Source organism: Manis pentadactyla, chromosome 15 (assembly GCF_030020395.1).
Source record: "Manis pentadactyla isolate mManPen7 chromosome 15, mManPen7.hap1, whole genome shotgun sequence".
NCBI classification, from domain to species: Eukaryota; Metazoa; Chordata; class Mammalia; order Pholidota; family Manidae; genus Manis; species Manis pentadactyla.
In genome coordinates, this window is record NC_080033.1 from 358,313 (window position 1) to 380,802 (window position 22,490).

Consider the following 22,490-nt stretch of genomic DNA (forward strand, 5'->3'; position numbering starts at 1 on the left):
TATGATTATATTCCATTCACTATTATCCAAAAAAATATGTCTTTCTTAACCTCTCAGGAATGAAAACCTTTAATTAGTATTTTAATTTTTGATAATAAATTTAATCCACACAGAAGTTGATACCTTTACAATTTCTGGATTAAGAAGCACAGCATTATCAAAACCCAAGAATATTTTCTTCAATTTCAACCTTAAGTTTCAAACCTGACCTAAGATAAACACTTAAAAAGTAGAGAGGATAGCCATCATGACAAAGTGAGATTTATGCTAGGAATGCAAGGTTGGTTCACATATGGAAATTTATCAACGTAATACACCATATCTGTAGAATAAAGGGGGAGAAAACACATAATTACCTCAATAGATGTAAAAGAAAAATTAACAAAAAATCGACACCTTTTCCTGATACACTCAATGAACTAGGAATAGACTTTGTCAACCTGATAAACAGCATCTATGAAAAATCCACACCTAACATCATACTTGATGGTAACAGACTGAAAGCTTTCCTTTTAAGATCAGGAACAGACAAGAATATCTGCTCTCCCCACTTCTATTCAACATTGTACAGGAAGTTTTAGCCAGAGCAATTAAGCAAGAAGAAGAAACGAGGTCTCCAGATTAGAAAGGACTAAGTAAACTACCCCTATTTGCAGATGATATGATCTTGCATGCAGGAAATCCTAAGGAATCTACCAAAAAAAGGGGGAGGGAACTATTACAGCTAATGAACATGTTTAGCAAAGTAGCAAGATACAGTATCAGTATACAAAAATCAGCTGATCAGTTGTATTTGTATACCATAGCAATGAACAATCTGAAAATGAAATTAAGAAAACAATTCCACTTGTAATAGCATCAAAGAGAATAAAATACTTAAGAATAAATTTAACAAAAGTGAAAGACTTGTACACTGAAAACTACAAAACATTTATGAAAGAAATGAAAGATCTACACAAAAGGAAAGTCATTCTGTGTTCATGGATTGGAGAAATTGATACTGTCAAAATGGCAATATTCTCAAAATTGATCTACAGATTCAATGCAATCTCAATCAAAATTCTAGCTGCCTTTTCGGCAGAAATTGACAAACTGATCCTAAACTTGCTATAGAAATGTAAGGGACCTAGAATAGCCAAAACAATATTGAAAAAAGAACAAAGGACTTTATCACACATCTTTATTTCAAAACTTACTACAAAGCTACAATAATCAAAATAACATGGCACTGATATAAGAATAGACATAGATCAATGGAACAGAACTGGAAGTACAAAAATAAACCCACAAATCTATGGTCAGTCAATTTTTATAAGGATGCCAATATAATTCAAGGGTAAAAGGATAGTAGATAACTAGATATCCACATGCAAAAGATTGAGGTTGGGCCTCTACCTCACACCATATACAAAAATGAACTCGATTTAGATCCAATATCTCAATATAAGAGTTAAAACTATAAAACTCTTGGAAGAAAACACAGGTATAAATCTTTGTGACCTTAGATTATGCAATGATTTCTTACATATGAACTTAAAGCACAAGCAACGAAAGGAAAAACAGATTAATTGGACTTCATCAAAATTTAATCAAGAAAGTAAAACGACAACCTATAGAATGGGAGAAGATATTTGCAAATCATGTGATAAAAGTCTTGTATCCAGAATATATAAAGAACTTTTAAAACTCAATGATACAAAAAAAATAACGCAGTTAAAAATGGACAAAGGATTTGAACAGACATTTCTCCAAAGAAGATATAAAAATGGCCAAAAAGGACATGAAAAAATGCTCAACATCATCAGTCCTCAGGGAAATGTAAATCAAAACCACAATGAGAAATAACTCCACATCCACTAGGATGAATATAATCAAAAGATGGACAATAACAAGTGTTGACAAGAATGTGGAGAAATAGGGCCCCTCTTACACCGCTAGTGGGAATGTAAAATGCTGCAGCTGCTAAGGAAAACAGGTTAGTGGTTCCTCAGAAAGCTGAACATGAATTGCCGTATGATCCAGCAGTTCCTCTCCCAAGTATACACCCAGAAGAGTTGAAAGCAGGGACTCAACTGATACTTGTATTCTAATATTCACTGTAGCATTATTCACAATAACTCAAAGGTGGAGACAACCCAAGAATCCATCAATAGATGAATGAATACACAAAGTATAGTACATACTTACAATGGAATATTATTCAGCTTTAAAAGGAATAAAGTACTGATACATCCTATAACATGGATGAACCTGGAGGTGTATGAAATAAGCCAGACAGAAAAGGGCAAATTCTATATGATTCCACTTATATGAGGTACCCAGAATAGGCACATTCATAGAGACAGAAAGTAGACGAGAGGTTTAGAAGAGAGTTATTGCTTAATGGTTACAGTGTTTCTCTTTGGGATGATGAAAAGTTTTGTAAATAGTGGTGATGGCTGTGCAACACTGTGAATGTAATTAATGTCATGGAAAGTGGTACATTTTATGTTACATATATATATATTATCACAACTTAAAAAATTAGTAATATATCCCAAACCACAGGATTACATCATTTAAGTGGGTGAATTGTGTGGTATGTGAATTATATCACAAAAAGCTGTTTTTAAAAAGGGAAGTGGGAAAAAATGAGCTCTCAGGCTATAAAAGTACATGGAGGAATCTCAAGTGCATATTGTTAAGTTAAAAAAAGCAGTCTGGAAAAAATCATACATACTGTATGATTCCAACTATATGACCTTCTAATAACATGACGTAAAGGCAAAACTAGAGAAACAATAAAAAGTTCAGCGGCTGCCAAGGGTTTGGGGCAGAAGGAGAAGGGTGAATAGGTGGAACACAGGGCATTTTCAAGGCAGTGAAACTCTTCTCTATGATACTGGAACGGTAGATACAGACATTTTCAAAACCCAGGACTGTGGAACACAGTGAGCGAACCCTAAGTAAACTCAGGACTTTAGTTAATAAGAACGCATCAAAGTTGGTACAATGTCCCGCACTAAGGCAAGATGGCAATAGGAGAAACCATGCGTGGGCGGGAAAGGGAATGCGGGAACTCTATTTTCTGCATAATTTTCCTGTAAACCCAAAACAGCTCTGAAAAACCTTTTTTTTAAAAAAAAGTATACTTAACACAGAGGACTGCACTGAATTTTATCTTCTCATGATTCATAAGACCATTCACTTGAAACACAAATTATAATCTTATATTAGATGGGGAGGAAGTGCTAATTCTTTTACCACTGGAGGATAGATATCTGGTCCTACTTGCTGAATCATCTCAGCTCAGTATTCTATGTACCCTTTCCCCAATTACCTCCTCCTCCACCCCCCCAAAATTATTTTATGATCTGACTTTTTATATTTCTATAACTACTTCCATCTAGTCTTTGAAGATTCCATAGTCTTTGGAAACACTTCCTTACATTTATAACTAAATTCCAGTCTAATTATAATTATGAATTACAGTGACATTATTATACCAAATTTCCATGCCTCCTGTTTTATTCACTTTGCTCATTTTCTATGAGGTATCACTTTATCAGGAACCTAAGTGCGTTAGTTTTATATGTCCTTTTGAAAAAAGAAATTGTTCTGTAAAGCACTCAAGAGTCAACAGAAAGGAGTAACTGGAAACGGTCCCAGAAGAGAGGCAGCTAATACATTTAAGAGCGACTTCTCCCCAGCTCCAGGTTTAAAGTGATCTAATCACTACTGGCACACTGTGTATAAACTTTCACTGTTACCTTGGTCTTTTCCAGCTTCATCTATGTGTTGAAAATCTTTCAGTGTTTGAAGATTACAGAACCCCTCTCTGCAATGCTGAATAACTTTCTTTGATCCATTCTTGAGTAGATAATCCATTCGCGTAAGAGATTTTTACACATGGCGCCAGTTCTCAAGACACAAAGACCCAGTCTACACGCAATTACCCAACACAAGCCACTAGGGGTCGCAGTTGTCCCAGTAAAGAAAGGCCAGTAGCAAGTGAAAATTTTGGCCCTCCCAGCTGACAGTCAAAAGCACCTGTCAACATGAAAAGGCAAAAAAATATGAACCAGACAAGACTAACCCAGACAGCTTCGGCATCTGCTACATCTTCCCACATGGCGCCAGTTCTTCCCATGGTCATTGAGTCTCTGCCATAGTATACTCATAATCTCTGAGAGATACATCGTGTTGAAGGTCAGGTCACTGATATCTAACATCAGAGAACCAGAAGGGCCCCAAGGGTCATTAGAAGTTGCTTCCCTGACTTTTATTTCAGCATCTGAGTAATTTTTCACAAAGTTTTTCACTTGCCTCCTGAACGCCATAGGTAACACAAGTTTGGAGTGCAACGGGGATGAGAACAAAGGAATAGTTTATGTGACTGGTTTATAAAGCCCTTGAGAGGTAATCTGTCCCCAGTTCTGCTGCTTGCAGATACAAATGATTAATCTCCATCTGACAAGGCATCGATTTCCTGCAAAGGAAAGCACAAAAAAAACTATGTCAGTTAAATATTTAATGTCTATACAAGACTGAGTCAGTCTGAAAATCTAGGTTTAGTTTCTAAAGCAGCCCATCACTTACATCAGCCAGAATTGAGGGTACTATAAAAAAGTTCCTAGGATCAGTATGGGAAAATCTCTCATAAGGGACTGGCCTATATTATTTAAAGAAATATAGGTGGTCATCTTCTAGCCCTAAAAGTTGCTGCTGAAAATATCATTCAACCTCTTTGACTAGAAAGAAAATTACAATAAAGAATTATTGGACGTTGGACAAGTTAGTGTAAGATAATGGAACTTGCTCTGACATCTCATACTTAAGATTTGTTGTCATGTATAAAAATATTATGTCCTGAAAGCAATTAAGATGGTGAAAATTGTCTTAGAATCACCAAGTGACACTACAGCTATATTCGTTTTAGAATTACAAGTCATCAGAATCAGATCAAATTATGTTCTGCCTTTTTATTAATTTTGTTCATCTAAAAGGGGGTAAGGGGGTCATCAACCATTAAGACAAGCAGTTGCACCTCTGTGGACTCCTTATCTAATTCATGGTACCCTAAACCAATATTCTAATTCTGATAAGACGAGTAAACTTAAGCACAAGGTTAAATTACTTGGCTTTAGAAAAGGAAGCATAAATTTAGGACTAAACAATGTCAATAGGATGATTCATACCAGGTAACAATTTTCCTAAAACCTGGAGTGATCAGTATGTATCTGTTAGATTTTAAAACAAGTACACACAGAGAGGCCCATTTAGGCTGATACAAAACACATGAAAACCTAAAAGGGATCATGCAGCCCCCAAACTTTAAATGGTATTTGTGAATGATCAGGTCACAGTATATACGAAACCTTTCCCTTTCTTCTTTTTCATTACTTTGCATTATTAAGGTGGGTCACTTAGTCTGCAATTTCCCTGGTGACTCGCTGCTGACGGCCACCAGGAGAGTGCACTAAATTGATTTCAAGCCCTGACAAGCAGCCAGACCCAAGGAAGACTTGATGATGTATAATCAGACTTCACTAGAGAAACTGCACACGTACAAAAGGAAAATGCTAAAATCCTTAACAAATGTGCTTTTTTGTTTTTATTTTTAGTTTTGTTTCTCTTCCTTGACCTTCTCAACTCCTACCTCAGGCTTGATTAATTTCTATGTATTTAAAGAAGACATAAATTTTCAGAAGCATCCTAAATGAGGTATCACTTATTTTTTAAAAAATAAAAAAAGAGGATAATTAACTTTTTTTTGGTGAAAGTACAACACAACCACAAATAAGCAAGATAGAAAATGTATCACTTTAATTAAGATTCCTCAGAAATAGACTATCATCAATCCTAGGAAGAAGAAAAGAAGTTTTGTGTTTTTACAATTTTCTGCTTTCTCTCTTGTTCACATTTCAAATACAGGCATTTTTATCTGACTCATTCCTGCAGTGAAAACCAGATTTACAATGTGTTTCAATAAGCTATTAAAATATTCAATCATGAGGGTTTTCTTTTTTATTGTCCTTTTTCCCCTCTACCAAACTCACTCAATGCAGAGATGCATTGTGAAACTGGCTTAGAGCACCAAATACTGATTTGTTTCCACACAAGCGTATTTAAAAAAAGGCCCTGTTAGAATCATAATCTGTTGGAATTGAACAGTAGTTTTTAAAACATCTTTTTTTCTTTTTTGGATAGCTAGCTATGTTTTGGAAGAACAAAATCCTAATTTATAGGATTATTCTCTAGTCTGCACTTTTAATTTTAAAATACGTTTTCTTAAATGAATTTTTAGCCCCAGAAAAGTATCTAAATAATAGCCTTCAATCCTAGAGTCGTTTATAATGGATGTGCTTGACATACCAAAATTAAATACATTTCTAACTGTTAGAAAAACCACAAAGAAGAAAGTCTGGATAAATGTATTAATATAATTTACGAACGTAAAGTACTTTGTGACATGAACAAAGAATATGTAAGGCACCATTCTACCATTGATATCTTTTCACAGTAACAAGGAATTTGATTAATTGGTATTAAATTATCTGTTAGTTGATTAGGTGTTTTAGACACCTAACTACATGCAAATGTTTAGTTTACTCATACTATCAAAAATTTGAGATTGTAATTACAGTGATGTGACATCTGAGGCACAAGTAGGGCCCATTAAAATTCACACCTGAATTTTGATTGTTTGGCTACCCAAACTCATAGAATACTTAGAAGCAGAGGGAAGTAAGATAGTCCATGTCACAAATCCGGGTCACCCCCTCTGAGAGGCCTTCCCCCACCACAGTAACTACTTATGTCTTCCATCATACCCTTCTCAGCAGTTGGCTTATATCCTCTATGACACTCACATGATCTGTACTTATGTATTTGTCATTTGCTCTTTGGCTTTCTCCACCACCAGCCTGCTTCTTGAGAGCAGGACCATGACCATCTTTTCTACCAGTATAAGCTTGTTGCCTAACAGGTACCTAGCATGTAGTAGGAACTCAAGAAACAGGTGCTGAGTGAATGAGTAAATGACTGGATGATTCTGCTTTGGGATGAACCTCATTGATTCTACAGCTTTGGATTAAAAACATGATATTTCAAAAATATAATCCAGCTCTTGTAATTATTAAGTAAAATTCTACAGTTTTAAACAAATATTTTCAAATCAACCAACAAATATTTCTTGAGTACCTGCCATTTATACGGCTTCATGGAGTATATAACAAAAAACATGATCCCTACATTCAAAAAAGCACTGTTTAGTTAAAAAACTTTCCCCCTTAAATAATTCCAAAATAAACAAAAGATGAAACATAAAAAAATCTCTTAGTTTCCTTTTTAGATTTACCCACTTCCACAACACTGCTTCCTCTGCCAACTTTACCTGAATCCTAACAGGAAATCACTTAAGTTATAAAGTGACATCGTAGAATTCACACTCAAATTCTCTGGACTTTTGAAAGGCGGAGTGGTGTCTATACCATGTATTACATGATACCCACAGTAAGATGTTGGGACCACTCTGAGCCATCAAACACATTACCGTGACTGAGTGCCAAGAGGAATGTGGAAAGAGGCACTTAGGGCACTGCTGTAAGGACAGAGCAGATTTGTCTTTGCACAGATTCAACCTATAGATGCTGACTGTGGAAGGAAGGAAGTTCTGGTCAAGATTGTTAGGGGGAAATGATCATAGAAAACACCATGGCATTAGGAGGTATGACTGCTTTGATGGAAAGAACACTGGAGAAAACAACTTTTTTGAGCCTCTCCATGTGTTCACTAACCCAGAGTTTACCATGTGGCAGTCTCCATTCTAGGAGATTCTAGGTCCACAAGACCAGTCCCCACCCTCCAGAGTAAATGGCTACTCTTTATTGAATGTTCACAATACACTCATACCCAGGCATTTACATACCTCACCTAATTACTTTAATTAGGATTATAATGACATGGATTTGAGGTCCTGCTCTGCCATTTCTTAGTTAAGGCTTAACAACTTCTCTGGGCCTCAGTTCCCTCCTCTGCAGCATAAGAAATAATTGCCATATAGGGAATACTGTTGAAAGGAAGAAATGAGATGCTTGAGGAAAATTTTTGAACATGAACGATGGAAGCTGAAAGGGAACTGACTTCCTGTAGGCAGGTTCTTTACTTGGCGTCCATTTCTCCATTGACCCAGAACCACTTGAGGATGAAGTGCGTACAAGGCAGGCTCTGTGCCAGGACCGCGTAACACGAATGAATCGGACCAGCCAGTGCCCTCTGAGAGCCTGCAATTCATCTGGAGTGGGCAGCTGGGCCGCGGAGAAGCTTCTGGAATGGGGCAGTGTCGTGATGGCGCCACACAGCAGGGACCTTCCCTCAAGTGCACTGTGCAGGCCACGTCCCCCTCCCGCCCTCACCCAGACAGCGGAGGCCCCGGTCTGGGGCAGGAGGCGGGGGAGCAGGACCTCCGGGCCTCCCTCCCTCCTCGCTCCACCCGCAAAGGAGAGTCTACTACCTGAGGGTCCAGCCGCCAGCGTCAGTCTATTCCCGCTCAAATTCCTACCCGCGACTCCCAAACAGCCCCACCTCCTCCGGCCAGGCGCAAGCCCCTGCGCCCTTCCCCACTTCCGCTTCCTCACTTCCGGCCTCGCTTGGGTGTGGTGCCCGCAGCTCCTAGAACCTCAAGCCGGAGGGATGCGCGGGTTAAAATAACCCAGCTTGTGGAATGAAAGCAAATGTCTTCATTTCACAATCTGTTGTGCTGTGGTGCTGCCCTAATCCTCTTTCCAAAAAGTAAATTTTGCAATTTGTGTTTCTAGTGTAATTTTAACTGACTGGAAACGCCACCCGTGGCTGATTGCCACCAAAAAGGACAAAGAATGTACCAGTAGTGGCTAGAGATGAAACGACCAGTGTGTGTGAGATGAGTAGCCATGGGGTGCCTCCAATAAGGGCCTCGGGTACCGCTGTCCAGTAGTCGTTGAAATAATTAGCTGATCTTCAGTGACCACCCACTATGTGCCAGACACCCCGCCACACAGTAAAGACCCGGAGATAAAACATCAGTCGAATGCTGGATGAGATTTTAGGCTAGTGGAGGTGACAGGCACCGTCACAGGAGATTGTGACAAGATATGTATCTGGTAATAAGATAGGAGAGAGCATCTAATTCTGCCAAGGAGTATTTAAGGGCAGGTTTCACAGAAGAGTTTACATCTGAATCGAATCTTAAAGGATGACAGGGGGTTCACTGGATAGACAAAGTAGAGGAGGCCCTTTAAGACAAAGGACACATCACTGTAAAGGCTTGAAAGCTGAGAGAGCCTATTATCTTGATAAAACTGCAAGTGCTATAGTTAGTATGGCAGTCGCAAAGGCTTTTAGCCAAACAGCAGAGGAGAGAAAGAGACAGAGGAAAGTCAGATCTCAAGGGACCTTGTCCATACAACTAGGTGATTTTTATGCATTACGAATTGAAAATACAATGAAATCCCTGCTTTAAAGCAGGTTGGTGGCTGCATGAATATGTCAGTATTCCACTAGGATGGAAGGGAAAAGACTTAGGAGAAAATAATGCTTAGCAGACAGAAATAACATGTTGTCGGTTCCTACTCCTTCAATCATTATTATAACACCCCACATTATTGATACTAACATGTAGGTAGGTAAGTACAATATAAAATGATAGGAGATATGAAAGAATTTGGTGTGTTTGAAATATTGCTTAGCCAGCTATAATGTAGAGCAGTGGGAGTAGTAGCCAGAGGGAAATTGAAAAGGTGGCTTGGAAACAAATTGTTCAGGGCCTTGAATGCCATGCTAAGGTGTTACTCTATAAAGTAGTGGGGGACAAGCAAGCATTTTATATATTGAATTATAGTTGATGAAGTTTTTTTTCTATGCATATCATATAAATTTCAAAGGAATTCTGAGAAGTAGGCAATAATTACCCCATTTTACATATGAGGAAGCCGAGTTGGGGAACATGCTTTCATTCTACATTATTGAGCACCTGCTATGTGCCAGGCACTACACTGAGCCATGGGAATACAAGGAAGTTATAATCTAATAATCGAATAAAGGAGATAGGAATAAATAAGCAGTTATAGTAAGTTGCCATGATAAAGGCAAATATAGAAAGTTATGGGATAAAAGGGGGATTTGTCTAAATCTACATAGTTAGGGGAGCTTCCTAGAGGACATGAACTTGAGCTGTGTTTGAAGGAGCCAATAGGTTACATGAATTGCCCAGAAATATTCAACTAGCAAGTGATTTAGCTAGAATCTGAACCCAAATCTGCTGTGTCCAATTCTATGTTGTTTTTCCTACCCTAAGGACCAGTCTCTGGCCCTTGACGTTGAGCTCCATTGACCTTCAGTCACAAGTGTACCTGCTGTATTTAGAAGTCAGAGATCCCAGTTATTTCTTTCAAAACCCATTCATTTTTTTTCCTTTTAGAATGAATCTCTCGGTGCTTTTGAAAGGGAGTTGATTAGGCTCCGTGAAGTGTAAAGTGTTACCTACCCAATGGTAACCCTGTCAGTGACCTTATGCAAGAGGTCCTTCTTATCTGCTTTCCTCCATTTGGGGGCACCATAATTTAGTTGCAATACCGTAGCATTCACCAGATACAAACATCATTTTACAGTAATAACTTGGTGTGGTTTTTACTTCCCTGAACTCAGAGTTTTATAAAATCAAAGTTTTCTTCACTTGGTTTCCAGGACATCCTTGGTCCTTTTCATCTCCTTAGCTGGCTTATTCTCAGTTTTCTGACCTCTTGACTTTGGAGGGCTCTGATGTCTATTTTCATTCCCTAGGTGTTTTCATCCAGTCTTAGAGCTTTAAACACCCTTCTCTTTGTCAACAACTCTTAAGGTTTTATCATCAGCCCTACCTTCTCCCAACCTGCAGACTCACATAGCTACCTACTTTGATATCTCCCCTGGTATTTCTCATAGACATATCAAATCTAATATGTCCAAAACCAAACTCCTGGTCTTCCAAACTTGTTCCCCCTGCCTCAGGAATAACCCATCCTTGCTTTTAGTTTCTCAGGCCGTGGACCTTCAAGTCATCGACTCCTCTCCTTGTCCACGCATCATGTCACACATCACATCCATCAGCTCATTCTGATACAGGGTAGCAAGCAAGTCTCGGTGATATGTAGTCAGTAAGTAATAAGTGGTTTGCCAGTGCCATGTTTTAATACACAATAAAGTAATATCTATGTTTTAAGACTCTGATCACCCTGTATATTCAGAATCCCATCGTTTCACCACCTCGACTTGCCACTCACTACTTGTCCTAAATTGTCATCATCTCTTGCCAGTCATGTCAGCTGTGAACAGAGATAATTTGCTTCTCCTCTTTCTCGTTGGTTATCTTTTGTTTCTTTATCTTGATTGTTTCTTCTGGCTAGGACTTGTGGTACCGTTTTCTAGAAATAGGGCAGGCAGCACAGGCTTGTTCCTGCTGTTGGAGAGAAGTTTTCATTCCATCATCATTTAGTTTGACGTTACCTGCAAGCTCTTTATGTGTGGCTTATTATATCAAGGTTTTTTTTTTCTGTTCTTAGTTGACTGTGGGTTTTCATCAAAAGGATTCTCTGTTGACGTATTAATGAATTTAAATGAATGATCATAGGGGTGTTTTACTCATTCTGTTAGTAGGGAGGGAGTATTACGTGGAATGATTGTCATATTTTGAACCATCTTTGCTTGCCAGGAATATATGCCCTCTGGTCATGCTGTACAGTCCTTTTTATGTGCAGTTAAAGATGGTTTGCAGTTGTACACCTGAAACTAATGTAATACTGTGTGTCAACTACCCTTCAATAAAAAATAATTATCTAAAATAATTTTTTTAAAAAAGATCTCTTTTTGGGGATAGTCTTCCCTGATTCGACGATCTGTCAAAAACCACAACTTGGCAGCCACAGAGCTACACATCTTGATCTGCTCGTTCTTCCTTTTCCTGGATTATTTTCTCCTTGATGTAAACTCCTTCTGGCTCGGGCGGCTGCTCCCTCGCCTCGCAGCCTGCGGAGATGGGCCTGGGCCCCTGAGGGGCGCGCGGGCCGCGGGGCGGCTGGAAGTCCGAGGAGGAGGGAACCGCGTCGGGATGCCAGGACGTGTCTCCCCCCGTCCTGAGCCTCGCGGGCGTCCGGGCTCTTCCTCTCCCCACTCCCACACCCCCACACCCCCACCCGGCCGCTCCTCGCTCCCTCGCTCGGCTGCCGTGCGCGCGCGCGCATCCCCGCTCACACGCCGCGCGCGCGCGCCGCCGGCCGAGACCGCCCCGCGCTACCCCAGACCGAGCGCGGGCGTGCGGCGAGCGCGCGGAGAACCCACGCGCGCCCCGGCCCCGCCCCCGATCGCGGCGGAGCCCGGCCTGGCGGGTCTGTCAAGCCCCTTTCTTATGTAAATCTTGCCCGTGGCCCATCTTTCTTACCCCTGGACACGGCTCCTGCCCTGCTTTCCCTGCAGGGCTTTCATGTTATTGGCACCCACCGCCCCGGCAGCAGGTAGTTTTCTACCACTCCTTAACCCCCCTCATCCTGGGGGGCCTCCCTTTCCTACAGGCACCCCGTACTGCGTTCCTTCTGTCCTTTCACAGCCTTCAACTCACCAGATCCCCCTCCATCCATGTGCATCTCTCCACGAAGGCGTGAGTCCACACGGACTGACCGCTCAGCTCCTGTGCACAGATCCAGTGTGCACTCCTGAGAGCCTGTGTTCCTTCCCGCTGGAGACACGCCCACAGGCTGCACCACCAGAGGACCCGGGTGGACCGAGGCGAGCATGTGGAGCCTTGATTCATGCCCGCTGGCTTTTGAGGAGTTGGTCTTAGAGGAACAATTATATACACACGTTTGACAGACTGGAGACAGCACGGGAGAAATGTGTGAGCTTCGCTTCGCAGTGCGGACTTCCAAGCTTTGTGTGTGAAGGCCATGCCCTAAATTTTTGATGGAGAGGCAAACATTTAGCCACATAATTTGAGTATTTTGAAATGTTGTATATCCTGTATTTATATATCTGGGAAAATATGGATTTGTGGTGAGCTGTCAAAAATATTTTTAAATATGTTGATTAAAAGGATATTTTCCAGTTCTATCTATGCTAACATCAGATACATTGATACTTGAAATATGTGTTTCACAGTGTTCAATAAAAGTGACAATATGAATATATGACAGATTATTAATTTACATAATGCCAAACCCACGCGTTAGGCCATCTGGAGCCTGAGGCTGGGGCATGAGGGAAGGGAAATGGGTGCACAGATTCTCTGGGGTCTGGAGGAAGGAGAGACAACTGTCTGCAACTTCAACATTTTTCCAGGAATAACTGCTCGTTTGTACTAGTATTGAACAGTGAAAGATGAGGGAAGAGTAATTTTAATCTTGTTCAAATTTAGTAGGAATATTACTTTTTAGCTGTCTAATAAACAAATTTGATTTTGTTTAACTTCACAAATTTTGTGTTGGTATTGGCCCTTTGTTGTAAAGGCCTTTTGTTATAATGTTAGTACTAGACAATCTGCAAAGAAAAATAATCACTTTGCTGTATGAATCTGATGTGGCACCGTGTGGATACAACTGGAGAGGCTGGTTGACAATAATAAGGAAAGCAGGTCACCCGAGCACGAGAGCCTTGGGCTGGGTGCGGAGCTCTGTGGGGGAGATGGGGCTCTAGGGTAGAGGCAGGTGGGCGCCCCCAAAGGTGCCAAGGGCTTTTCCAAAGGGCACTGAGAGGCAGTTGGGGGTCGGGCCTTGGTTCATCAATCATTTGTGTACTGGTAACATCTTCTGGTTTTTCTCATTAGATATCAAAATATTACTTACAAAAAATTCATCACTTTGAATGACTCACCAGTCTTTGCTCAAAATCATCTTTAGAGCAACATATTTCCAAGTCCTATAAAGACATCATGTCTTCCTTCCAGAAATAATATGAGGCATTTGTTTCCCTTTCTCTTTCTGAGAAAATCTCTCCCTGGCGACCATCAAAATTTGTCCTGTTGGTTTTGACTCTCCCTAGGATATTTGTAAACTTGAGAGAAGTAAAACCCCGCCGCCGTTCTTGGGGGTCCATAGGGCATGGCCTTGCTGTGTGATTGCGACGGAGATGGCTCTGTGGGCCTGCCCTTTTTGACAAGCACAGACGGTTCACCTGACACAAAGTTACCTGTAAATCATCTCACATCCACAGACCTGTAAACCAGAATATATTTCTGGATCTCGCTGCCAAGTCGGAAACGTTGCCCATCTTGGAGAACTCTTGGTTTACATCCAAAGATGGAGTGCTGTTTATCTCTGTAAACCCTCTCTCTCACACAGTTCCTGATGGCTACCAGTTAGTAAATGAATTTGTGTACCATTCATGTTTATTAATGTTCAGGAAAGTAAGTGTTAGCATCACCATTGATTGATTTGGAAGAAATGATTCATCCTTGTGATATATGTTTCTGGTTCATTGGAACGGCAAAGTAGAAAATGCCACACACCATCCCGCTGCGTGTTAGGCAGGGCCTTGGCATTCTCTTACTGTTGCACCAGTCAGCACATGTCAGACACAGAATGTCACCCCATGTGGCCGAACTGGGCTCCTTGCTGGAGCCTTCTAACTTTGCTAACTTTATTAAAGTGTCGAAGACTTTGAAGGGAAGGGAAAACAACCTGGCTCATCTGCTCTTCCACGTCCCATCAGAAGGCCGGCCTGCTTGGAGCCCCACTTCATTCTCCGAGCGGGAGAGAGGTGTCCCAGCACAAACCCGTCCGAGGCTGGACAGCCGGCGGTCGTCGTGAAGGCACCTGCACTATGATCAGAGGTCAAGCATCCCCAGAAGCAGGTCAGGGGCCGTGACTAGGAGCACAGCTGCCAGCCTGGATGCCCACGCTTCAGGCACTTGGCCGCTGAGGAGACAGGAGTCCAGGGGGATTCACACGTGTATCACTTACACAGACAGCAGACATCAGGCCAGCAGGGCAGCAGGTCCCCACCTCTTAGCCCCCGACACAGGGTGAGCCTGAAGCACAGGGAGCAGCCGGCAGGCGGCCTGGGAGTGGGGTCACGGCGCTGGGAGAGCCGTCCCCCAGTTACAGCCAAGTAGTCTGACAGACACAGAAGCCTGCAGCTGTGCCCTGCGGGGGAGGGACGGAGGTGGAAATGCGGTGCTCACCCACACGCGGGTGGCGCATGGGAAACTTGCTTGTGGCAGCCCCCCCACCCCACCCCCACCCCCACATGAGGGAAGATAGGTGAGAAACGGCTGCTTGGCAGCTGCCCACAGGGCCGCTCGTCTCCCTTCACTTGAGGAGGAATTACGGGGCATTCCGCCAAGACCCGGGCCAGACTGCGGTTCCGCTTTGCCTTCCGTGGCCGGTGCGGGGCCGTGCCAGGTTGCCAGCACGCCGAGGTGGGGCCGATCCCTGCGGAGCGCCCTGCCCGGCTCTCAGCGTGGGAGGAAGCTTCAGAAGCGCAGCATCTGGAGCCTGTGGAGCTGGGTGGGTGAGAATTTTGAGGTTTTGGAACTTCAGATATAATTTCATTTAAGATATGCTTCAGGGACTGAATAGCCCCATCTTCCATCTCTGTGTGTGGCTGACACACAAAGGCTTGTTTCTTCTTCACTGTCCGTGCCCAGCAAGAGTTGGCAGTGTTGGTGTGCCCCACACAGCCATTCAGGGAGCCAGACTGAGGGCAGCAGCTTTTCACATCTTGTAGGTGCAGCATCTGCAAGTCACGGTCCCCTCCGTCATCCCAACAGGAAAGGACACAGCCAGAAGGTCACGTACCAGCTCTTCCATCCTTTGGCCTAAAAGTGACCCAAGTCACTTCTGCCCACAGCTTACTGGTCAGAACTGTCATATGGCCGAACCTAACTGCCCAGGCTGGGGAATGTGGGGGAGCAGGTAGAATATTTAGGGAGCATATTGCCTTTGCCACAGATGCGCATTTAGGAAGACTTATGCCTTATTGATGTTCCAGGCTTCTTCATGAATGTCTAAAGTAAATCAAGCTGTTAATTCACAGATTTTTCTCACTGTGATGTTCCTCCTGGAAAATGAAACAAACGGTATCCATGGTTCATTGTGAGTTGTCAGAAAGTCTCCATCATTCTTATGCCAATTTTTTTAGGCACTGCTCACATTTTTATTTAGTAAGAAGTTTTCGGTTTTTCTGAGCAATGCATACCCAGGTGGGAAGTTTTGAAGCTCCTGTGGTTGTTAAAAAGTTATTGAAAGTTGTAGGTTTCTGCTTTTTTTAAACAGAGAGTAATTTTCCAAGTCTTCCTTCAGGTCTTGGAAATGTCAGACCCTACGTCCATTCCCATGAGGCTTCCCCAGTGAGTCCTGGTAGCGGCGTGTCACCTGTAAGCTGAGGTTCCATGTGATTCCACTCAAACCTATTACCTGTGTGTGAGTGTGGGCCAGTCATTTCTCTGTGTCCACGTCCCTTATGTGGACAGGTGTCCGTGAGAGCGCTGTCCATCATCCCCCTCTAAGGGCTGACGGATTTCCCAGGAAGCTCGTCCAGCCTCATCTTCAGAAACCTGGAACATATTTGTGTTTATGAGAAAGCATCTGAGTGGTGACCCACGTCCATACTGTGACGGTCTTTCCGGTTAGAGAGAACACTGTTCCCTGGGGTAGGAGAGTCTCCTTGAACACAGAGTGTGCTGTGGTGTATATTAGACCAGAATGCAGCTGGGCATAGGGGGATGGCTAAAAGGGGGGTACTGGCTATCAAGCCGAAATGCGCCTAATTCGGTTGACTAGAGACTACTTTTAACATGTGATCTGGCACTCAACATTGACCTCCATATATAGATGCTGGGCACCCCTCTTGGAGGTCGCTTGCTGTGACTGCCCTGGCCACAGGTCCCACCTTGACAGTGTGCATCTAAGACCACGTGTGCGACTTAAAAGGGAAGAGGGGCACCTCAACTTCTAAAAAGAGATGAATGAAAATCCAAATGAGTCCCTGGAAAATTTTTTGTCCTATGTATTTACTCGTTCATCATATGCTATTGTGCCTAGCATAGGATGCAATGTGAGAGATGTGGGTGGCTTAGATACGGGTCACAAACACCGCGCTTTAGGGCACTGATGAACTAGTGCTGCAGGGACGGTAGTTATGAAAACAACTAATACAATACAAATATAATGTATTCTAATAGAATATGCTCTTTATAATACTAGTTATGCTATTATTATACATCTTATGAGAATATATTAAGGTGAAATTGTCAGACCAACTCATATTCAAATATATTTAATATGGTAAAAATATATGATAACTTTAATGTAGAGCAAAATGGGACACATTTAAATTGGGTGAGTAGAATCTCATGTGGCACCATTGATCTTACATAATTATGTAAATAAATATAAAATAATTTTGAATTAGATTTGGCAACTTTCAAAATAGAACTTTAAAGAATCCTTAATGGAGACTTCTACCTTGTGAAAGTGATACAGGCATAGTTAAGATGTATATTGTTTTATTAATTTTTAACCACTGCTGAGGATCTGAGCCTACGGGCATGTATGTAAATGCACAGGGAAACCAGCAGGGATCATTGTTGTGATTCACTCCACCTAGTCAGAATCTTTTCTAATTTCCTCTTACTATTGTTATCTAGAGTAGTTATTCTAAAAGTTATTCTTTAAAAAAAGAACCAAACAAAATAATAAAGACAACTGTTAATGAGAGCTCGAGCCACGGCCAAATCAAAATAAACAGTGCATTTTATGAATCAAGAGCCTGAAGTTTCATTGCTAATACCTGCTTTTAAATTATTTTTTAGCTTTGCCTGGAAAATATTTCCCAGAGTGTACATGGAGTGTCCTTCCTCAGTACTCCTGATATCTGGTGGGGACACAGGATCGTGGCAGGTATTGCCGGGTATTCTGGTTAATACTAGCTGTGAGAGCAATCTCTAAAACAAGACAACCCTTCAGTGGCTCAAGTATGACAGTAGTTTATTTTTGCCTATGTAATGTCCAAAACAAGTATTGTTTTTACAGTCTTTAAAAAAAATTTAATTGGAATAAAATTGATATGCAGTATTATGTTAGTTTCAAATGTCCAACACAGTGACCCAGTGATGACATATGTCAAAAGATGCTTGCGACGCCAAGTGGAGTTCCCCATTAGCATCCAAGATGCTGCAGTATTATTGGTTATATTGGATATGTTGCACTTCCTACTGCCAGGGATCAGTTTAGAAAAAGCGTGGGCCCCAGTCCTGACCAACGGGACCCAGAGACACTCTTCTGGAGACCGTTACAAGCTCTCCCTGCTCTTAAAAAGGGACACGAGGAAGGAGGGAGGAACGTGCTCTTTATGTGCCCTCTGGTTTGGACCTCGGGGCAGGAGGAGGTGATCCTCGTGGCTGCTGCGATCTGCATGCTGAGCTGGCCACTGCTGGGAGACCCTGACTTCACCCCAGACACACTGGTATCCCCGTCATGTCCTGACTGCTGGTCACTACGCTGCTGACACTTCTGTCCTTAGGGCCCAAAGCAGTAGCTAAAGTCACGTCTTTGTTTATTTATTCCTGCTGCTCTCCTGCTCCTAAAATGTGAGCTCCTGAGGGGAGCACCCGGGTCCCTCCTGGGTCGCTGTGGGCCCACTGCATGGACGGGGCGCGGACACACACTGCGGCTGGCGCCTCAGGGCCGCTCCCGGAATGCATGACGACGCAGCCCCTCCAGGGTGGAGACTCAGCTCACGCATTTCTGGGGCGCTGGCGAGTGGCAGGAGCCCTAAAGCCTTTGCTGGCTCAACAGGAAAGACAAGCCGGAAGACAGCTACTTCAGAACAACATTTAACAGCGTTTACAGATGGACAAAAAAAAATAACAATGAGCCAAGTCATTACAAGATTATGGTATGAAGGCACAGGGCACATGTAAAGGGACCGGGGCCTCTGGCATCAGCTGACGAGGATGCCACAGTGTCCGCTGATGGCGCTTCTCGTGCCTGTTGTTGGCTGATGCCAGCTATTCTGCAAGCTGGGCTGGTCAGTGGGGGGCAGGGGAGGTGGGGGAGCAGGCAGAGGGATGCCCTGAACACCTCGGGGAGGCTGATGGGAGAGGTGACGGGGCCCGAGGTCCTCATCCCAGTGATGTGCTGCCTGGCCCCGGCTCACGGCCCAAATCAGCCCTGCAAGGGGCCCATGTCAGCCCCCATCTCCCCTTCCTCCTCCTTCTCCTCCTCTTCCACCTTAAAGGCCTTCGCGGGCCGCTCCTCCCCGACGGCTGTTTCCTCGGGGTCCTGAAGCCGGTGCCGCTTCATGTGGGCATAGCGAGTCCACATCTTGTCAAACACCCTGAAGAGTCAGCAGAGGACACGGCTCAGAGCAGGGAGAAGGTGGGCTGAGGGCCACGGGGACAGAGGGCAGGCTGTGCGGGTGCATCCGGGGACAGGGCTGGTGCCCACCTCTCACACTCCCCACAGGGAAAAGCGCCTTGGCCCTGGACGCGCCCCGGAGGCTCAGGGGTCCGCTTGGGAGCAGCACTAGGGCTCGCGGTGATGACGGATTCTCCCCTGCCACTCTCCGTCTCTGTCTTCAACTCAAGGGTTGGATGGTGGTGGCGTCTCTTCTGAGGGCTGCAAGTGGCCTGCAGAAGGGGCAGAAATGACATCAGGGTGCCGACCTTCCACCTTCTGAGGGTGATGCTTTCCTCTGTAGGGGCCCCCTTCCCCACCCCGACCTGGGTGGTCAGTAGGTCTTCAGACCAGCACTGAACTCCAGTGAGACCCCCTTGCCCCAGAATCCCCTACCTTTGTTTCTGTTGGGTCTGCCTCGGCCAGCTTCCTTTTGACCCTCTTTTCCAGTGCTGGGGCCCAAGAAGAGGTAGTAAACGTGACCCTCTTTTTCCAGCCATAGTAATACTGTACACACTGGGCCACAGTCTTTGTCCGGACCTGGTGAAAGAAAACAGCAGCGGGCTTTGGGCACTGCCCCACACGCCCCCTCGCCGTGGGGCTAGGCACTTCCTGAAAGCTCTCCTGGAATGTCTCTCCCCTCTGGCCTGGCACGCCCCTGGGCTACAAGGAGCACAGCAGCACAGAGTCCTGCTGCTGGTGAGGGGCTCAGGGTGACGCCGCCGTAGCCAGCACCGTCCAACCTCTGCACGCTCTCTGAGCCCCAAGTCAATCCCGGGAGGCCTTCCCTACGGGAAGGTGTACACGAGGGCTCCCTACACAGGCGCTCACTGTGACGTCAGGCCTAATGGCTATGCATTTACCAACTGGGACTCCCATCAGCTGATACCACAAAGCCTTTGCAACAGCCAGGCAGCGCCCTGCAGTGCAGAGGTAGGCGGCCCACGAGAGGAGCGGGGAGTTTTGAGGGAACAGTCGGATCCTTGGGCATTCAGACCCCACCATGTGCTCTCCCCCCACTAAGAATGGACCCCATTAATAATAACTTCTGTAAAAGCAAAGCAGAACGGGAAAGTTTAATTGCTCTAGGAAGACAATTTCTCAGGAAAATTAAATTGGCCATTTACAATGTGGGGCTCACTTCAGAAAATACTTTCTCCATGTGAAATTTTTCCAGCTCTGTACATCTTCAAAGACTCGGAGCTAGAGTAGTAAATCCTCTGCCTAAGAATTATCACTACGTTAGAAGAAAAAAAGAAAGAAGTTGGACTTCTGCTTCCAAAGAAGATGGAGCAGCAGGACCTACACTGACCTTCACATTCAAAACAATGAGAAGAAACGGTCAAAATGTCTGAAATGATGTTTGGGAAGATGCTAAGCAAGCCAAGAACAAGTCTTTCTGAGAGACAGAAAATAAGCCCCCACTGTCCCTGCACACTACACCCTGAGAGAGTTTCCAGGCCACGGCCTGGGGAGAGGGGTCCGGGCAGAGCCCGGTGGGCTTCCTGAGCTGAGATGGGAGGGGGGATTCTGGGAGAACAAGGCGGTGAGAGTTCACGGGACAAGGCAGGACAGGGAAGAGAGCTGCTCAGAGGAAACTTCCAGAGATCTGGGGGGCACTCCCCTCGAGCAGTCAGCAATGTGCTGACCAGCATGTGCACGTGAGGTGGCCCAAAACTGGGTAAAGAACCGCCTGGAAGAAGTAGATGAAAAGGCCCTTTCTTGAAAAAGTTCAATGTACACCTATCATGTGAGCCACTCATTCCTTTCCTAAGTATTTACCACCCTCCCCGAAACCAACACTACTTGTTCATGTAGAGATTTGAAAGTGAATGTTCACAGAAGCTTTATTTGTAAATGCAGATACCTGGAAACCACGCAGATGTCCCTCAATAGGGGAAGGATTAAACGAACTGTGTTACATCCACACAATGGAATACTCCTCAGCAAGAAAAAGGGTCCACACAATAACATGGATGAACCTCAAAATAGTGATGCTGAGTGTAAGGAGCAACACAAGGCAGACAAGCAGTGCACATGCTGCAGGATTGATAGAAAACACTGGAAAGTGCAAACTAACTTATAGTGACCAAAAGAAGATAAGGAGGTGATATGGGGGGCAGGGGTGGTAGGAAAAAGGGATTTACCACGGTGGCAGGAAGAAACTTTTGGGGGTGATGAATGTGTTTCTTATCTTGATCATGGTGATGGTTTTGCAGGTATAAATATGTCAAAACATCAAATCTTACATTTTGGTTACATGCAGTTTTGTGTGTATCAAGTTAAAAGAACAAAAAACATCAGCAGACATTAAGTATAGTATGGTTGCATCCTTTCGAAATACATGTATTTATGTATTTGCACATATGTATATGCACGTAAGATCTGTACGGGCAAAGAAATGCCTGAGGGCCCAACCGAAGTCAGAGGTCATCATTCAGAAGTAGGACTACAGGGATGGGTGCGGAGGGCTTTGAGCACGGGATGGCATTTCTGTACTGTCTGCAGGTGTTCACATCAGTGGCTTTATAAACTACAAGCAGTTTACAGTGTGAACAGCGTGTCACCCCGATAGGCCCTCCAGCTGTGGCTCGGCTCAGCGGTGTGAGACGAGGCCTTGCCTACACCAGCCCACCCACGTACACCTTACCATCTTTTGTATCAAGGAAAAGTTTCTCTTGTAAACACAGAAGGCTTTATGAAAGAGCTCCTTCTCCATGGGGGTCCAGACGGCTGAACCTATCACGGGAAACAGGAGGGAAAAGGACAGTTCTGCGGCCGCAGCCATGGCGGAAATGCAGCCTGCCCTTTTTAAAGCTGTCGTTACCGAGTACCAAGTAGGTGCCAAGAATTCTGTTTTATCTCATACAATCCTTAGAAAAACCTTAGCAGGTTGGGACCAATACTATCCCCACTTTACAGATGCAATAACAAGGCTTCCATTGCTTAACAGACTTGCCAACGGGAGGCAGGGACCCCCAGTTGCCTGAATCCCAGGCTGGGGTGCTCAGCCACTGCATCTGAGCCCTTCACCTCTCCCTGGCAAGGGGTTCCCTTTCCTGGCTGGGCACAGCCTGTGAGGGAACCACTGGAAGGGTGAAGGGAGGA

At 43.9% G+C, this 22,490-nt stretch overlaps 1 protein-coding gene across 1 annotated transcript; it reads right to left on the reverse strand.

Annotated features, from left to right (window-relative positions):
• Positions 1-15,504: 15,504 nt before the first annotated feature.
• On the reverse strand, positions 15,505-22,170 carry LOC130681102 (zinc finger protein 541-like). The gene is made up of 5 exons (XM_057493291.1): positions 22,033-22,170; positions 19,779-20,045; positions 19,434-19,615; positions 19,218-19,323; positions 15,505-16,540 (listed from the first exon to the last, which is right to left on the reverse strand). The coding sequence occupies exons 1-5, from the start codon at positions 22,168-22,170 to the stop codon at positions 16,445-16,447; spliced, it is 789 nt and encodes a 262-aa protein (XP_057349274.1). The 3' UTR covers positions 15,505-16,444.
• Between the last annotated feature and the right edge of the window lie 320 nt (positions 22,171-22,490).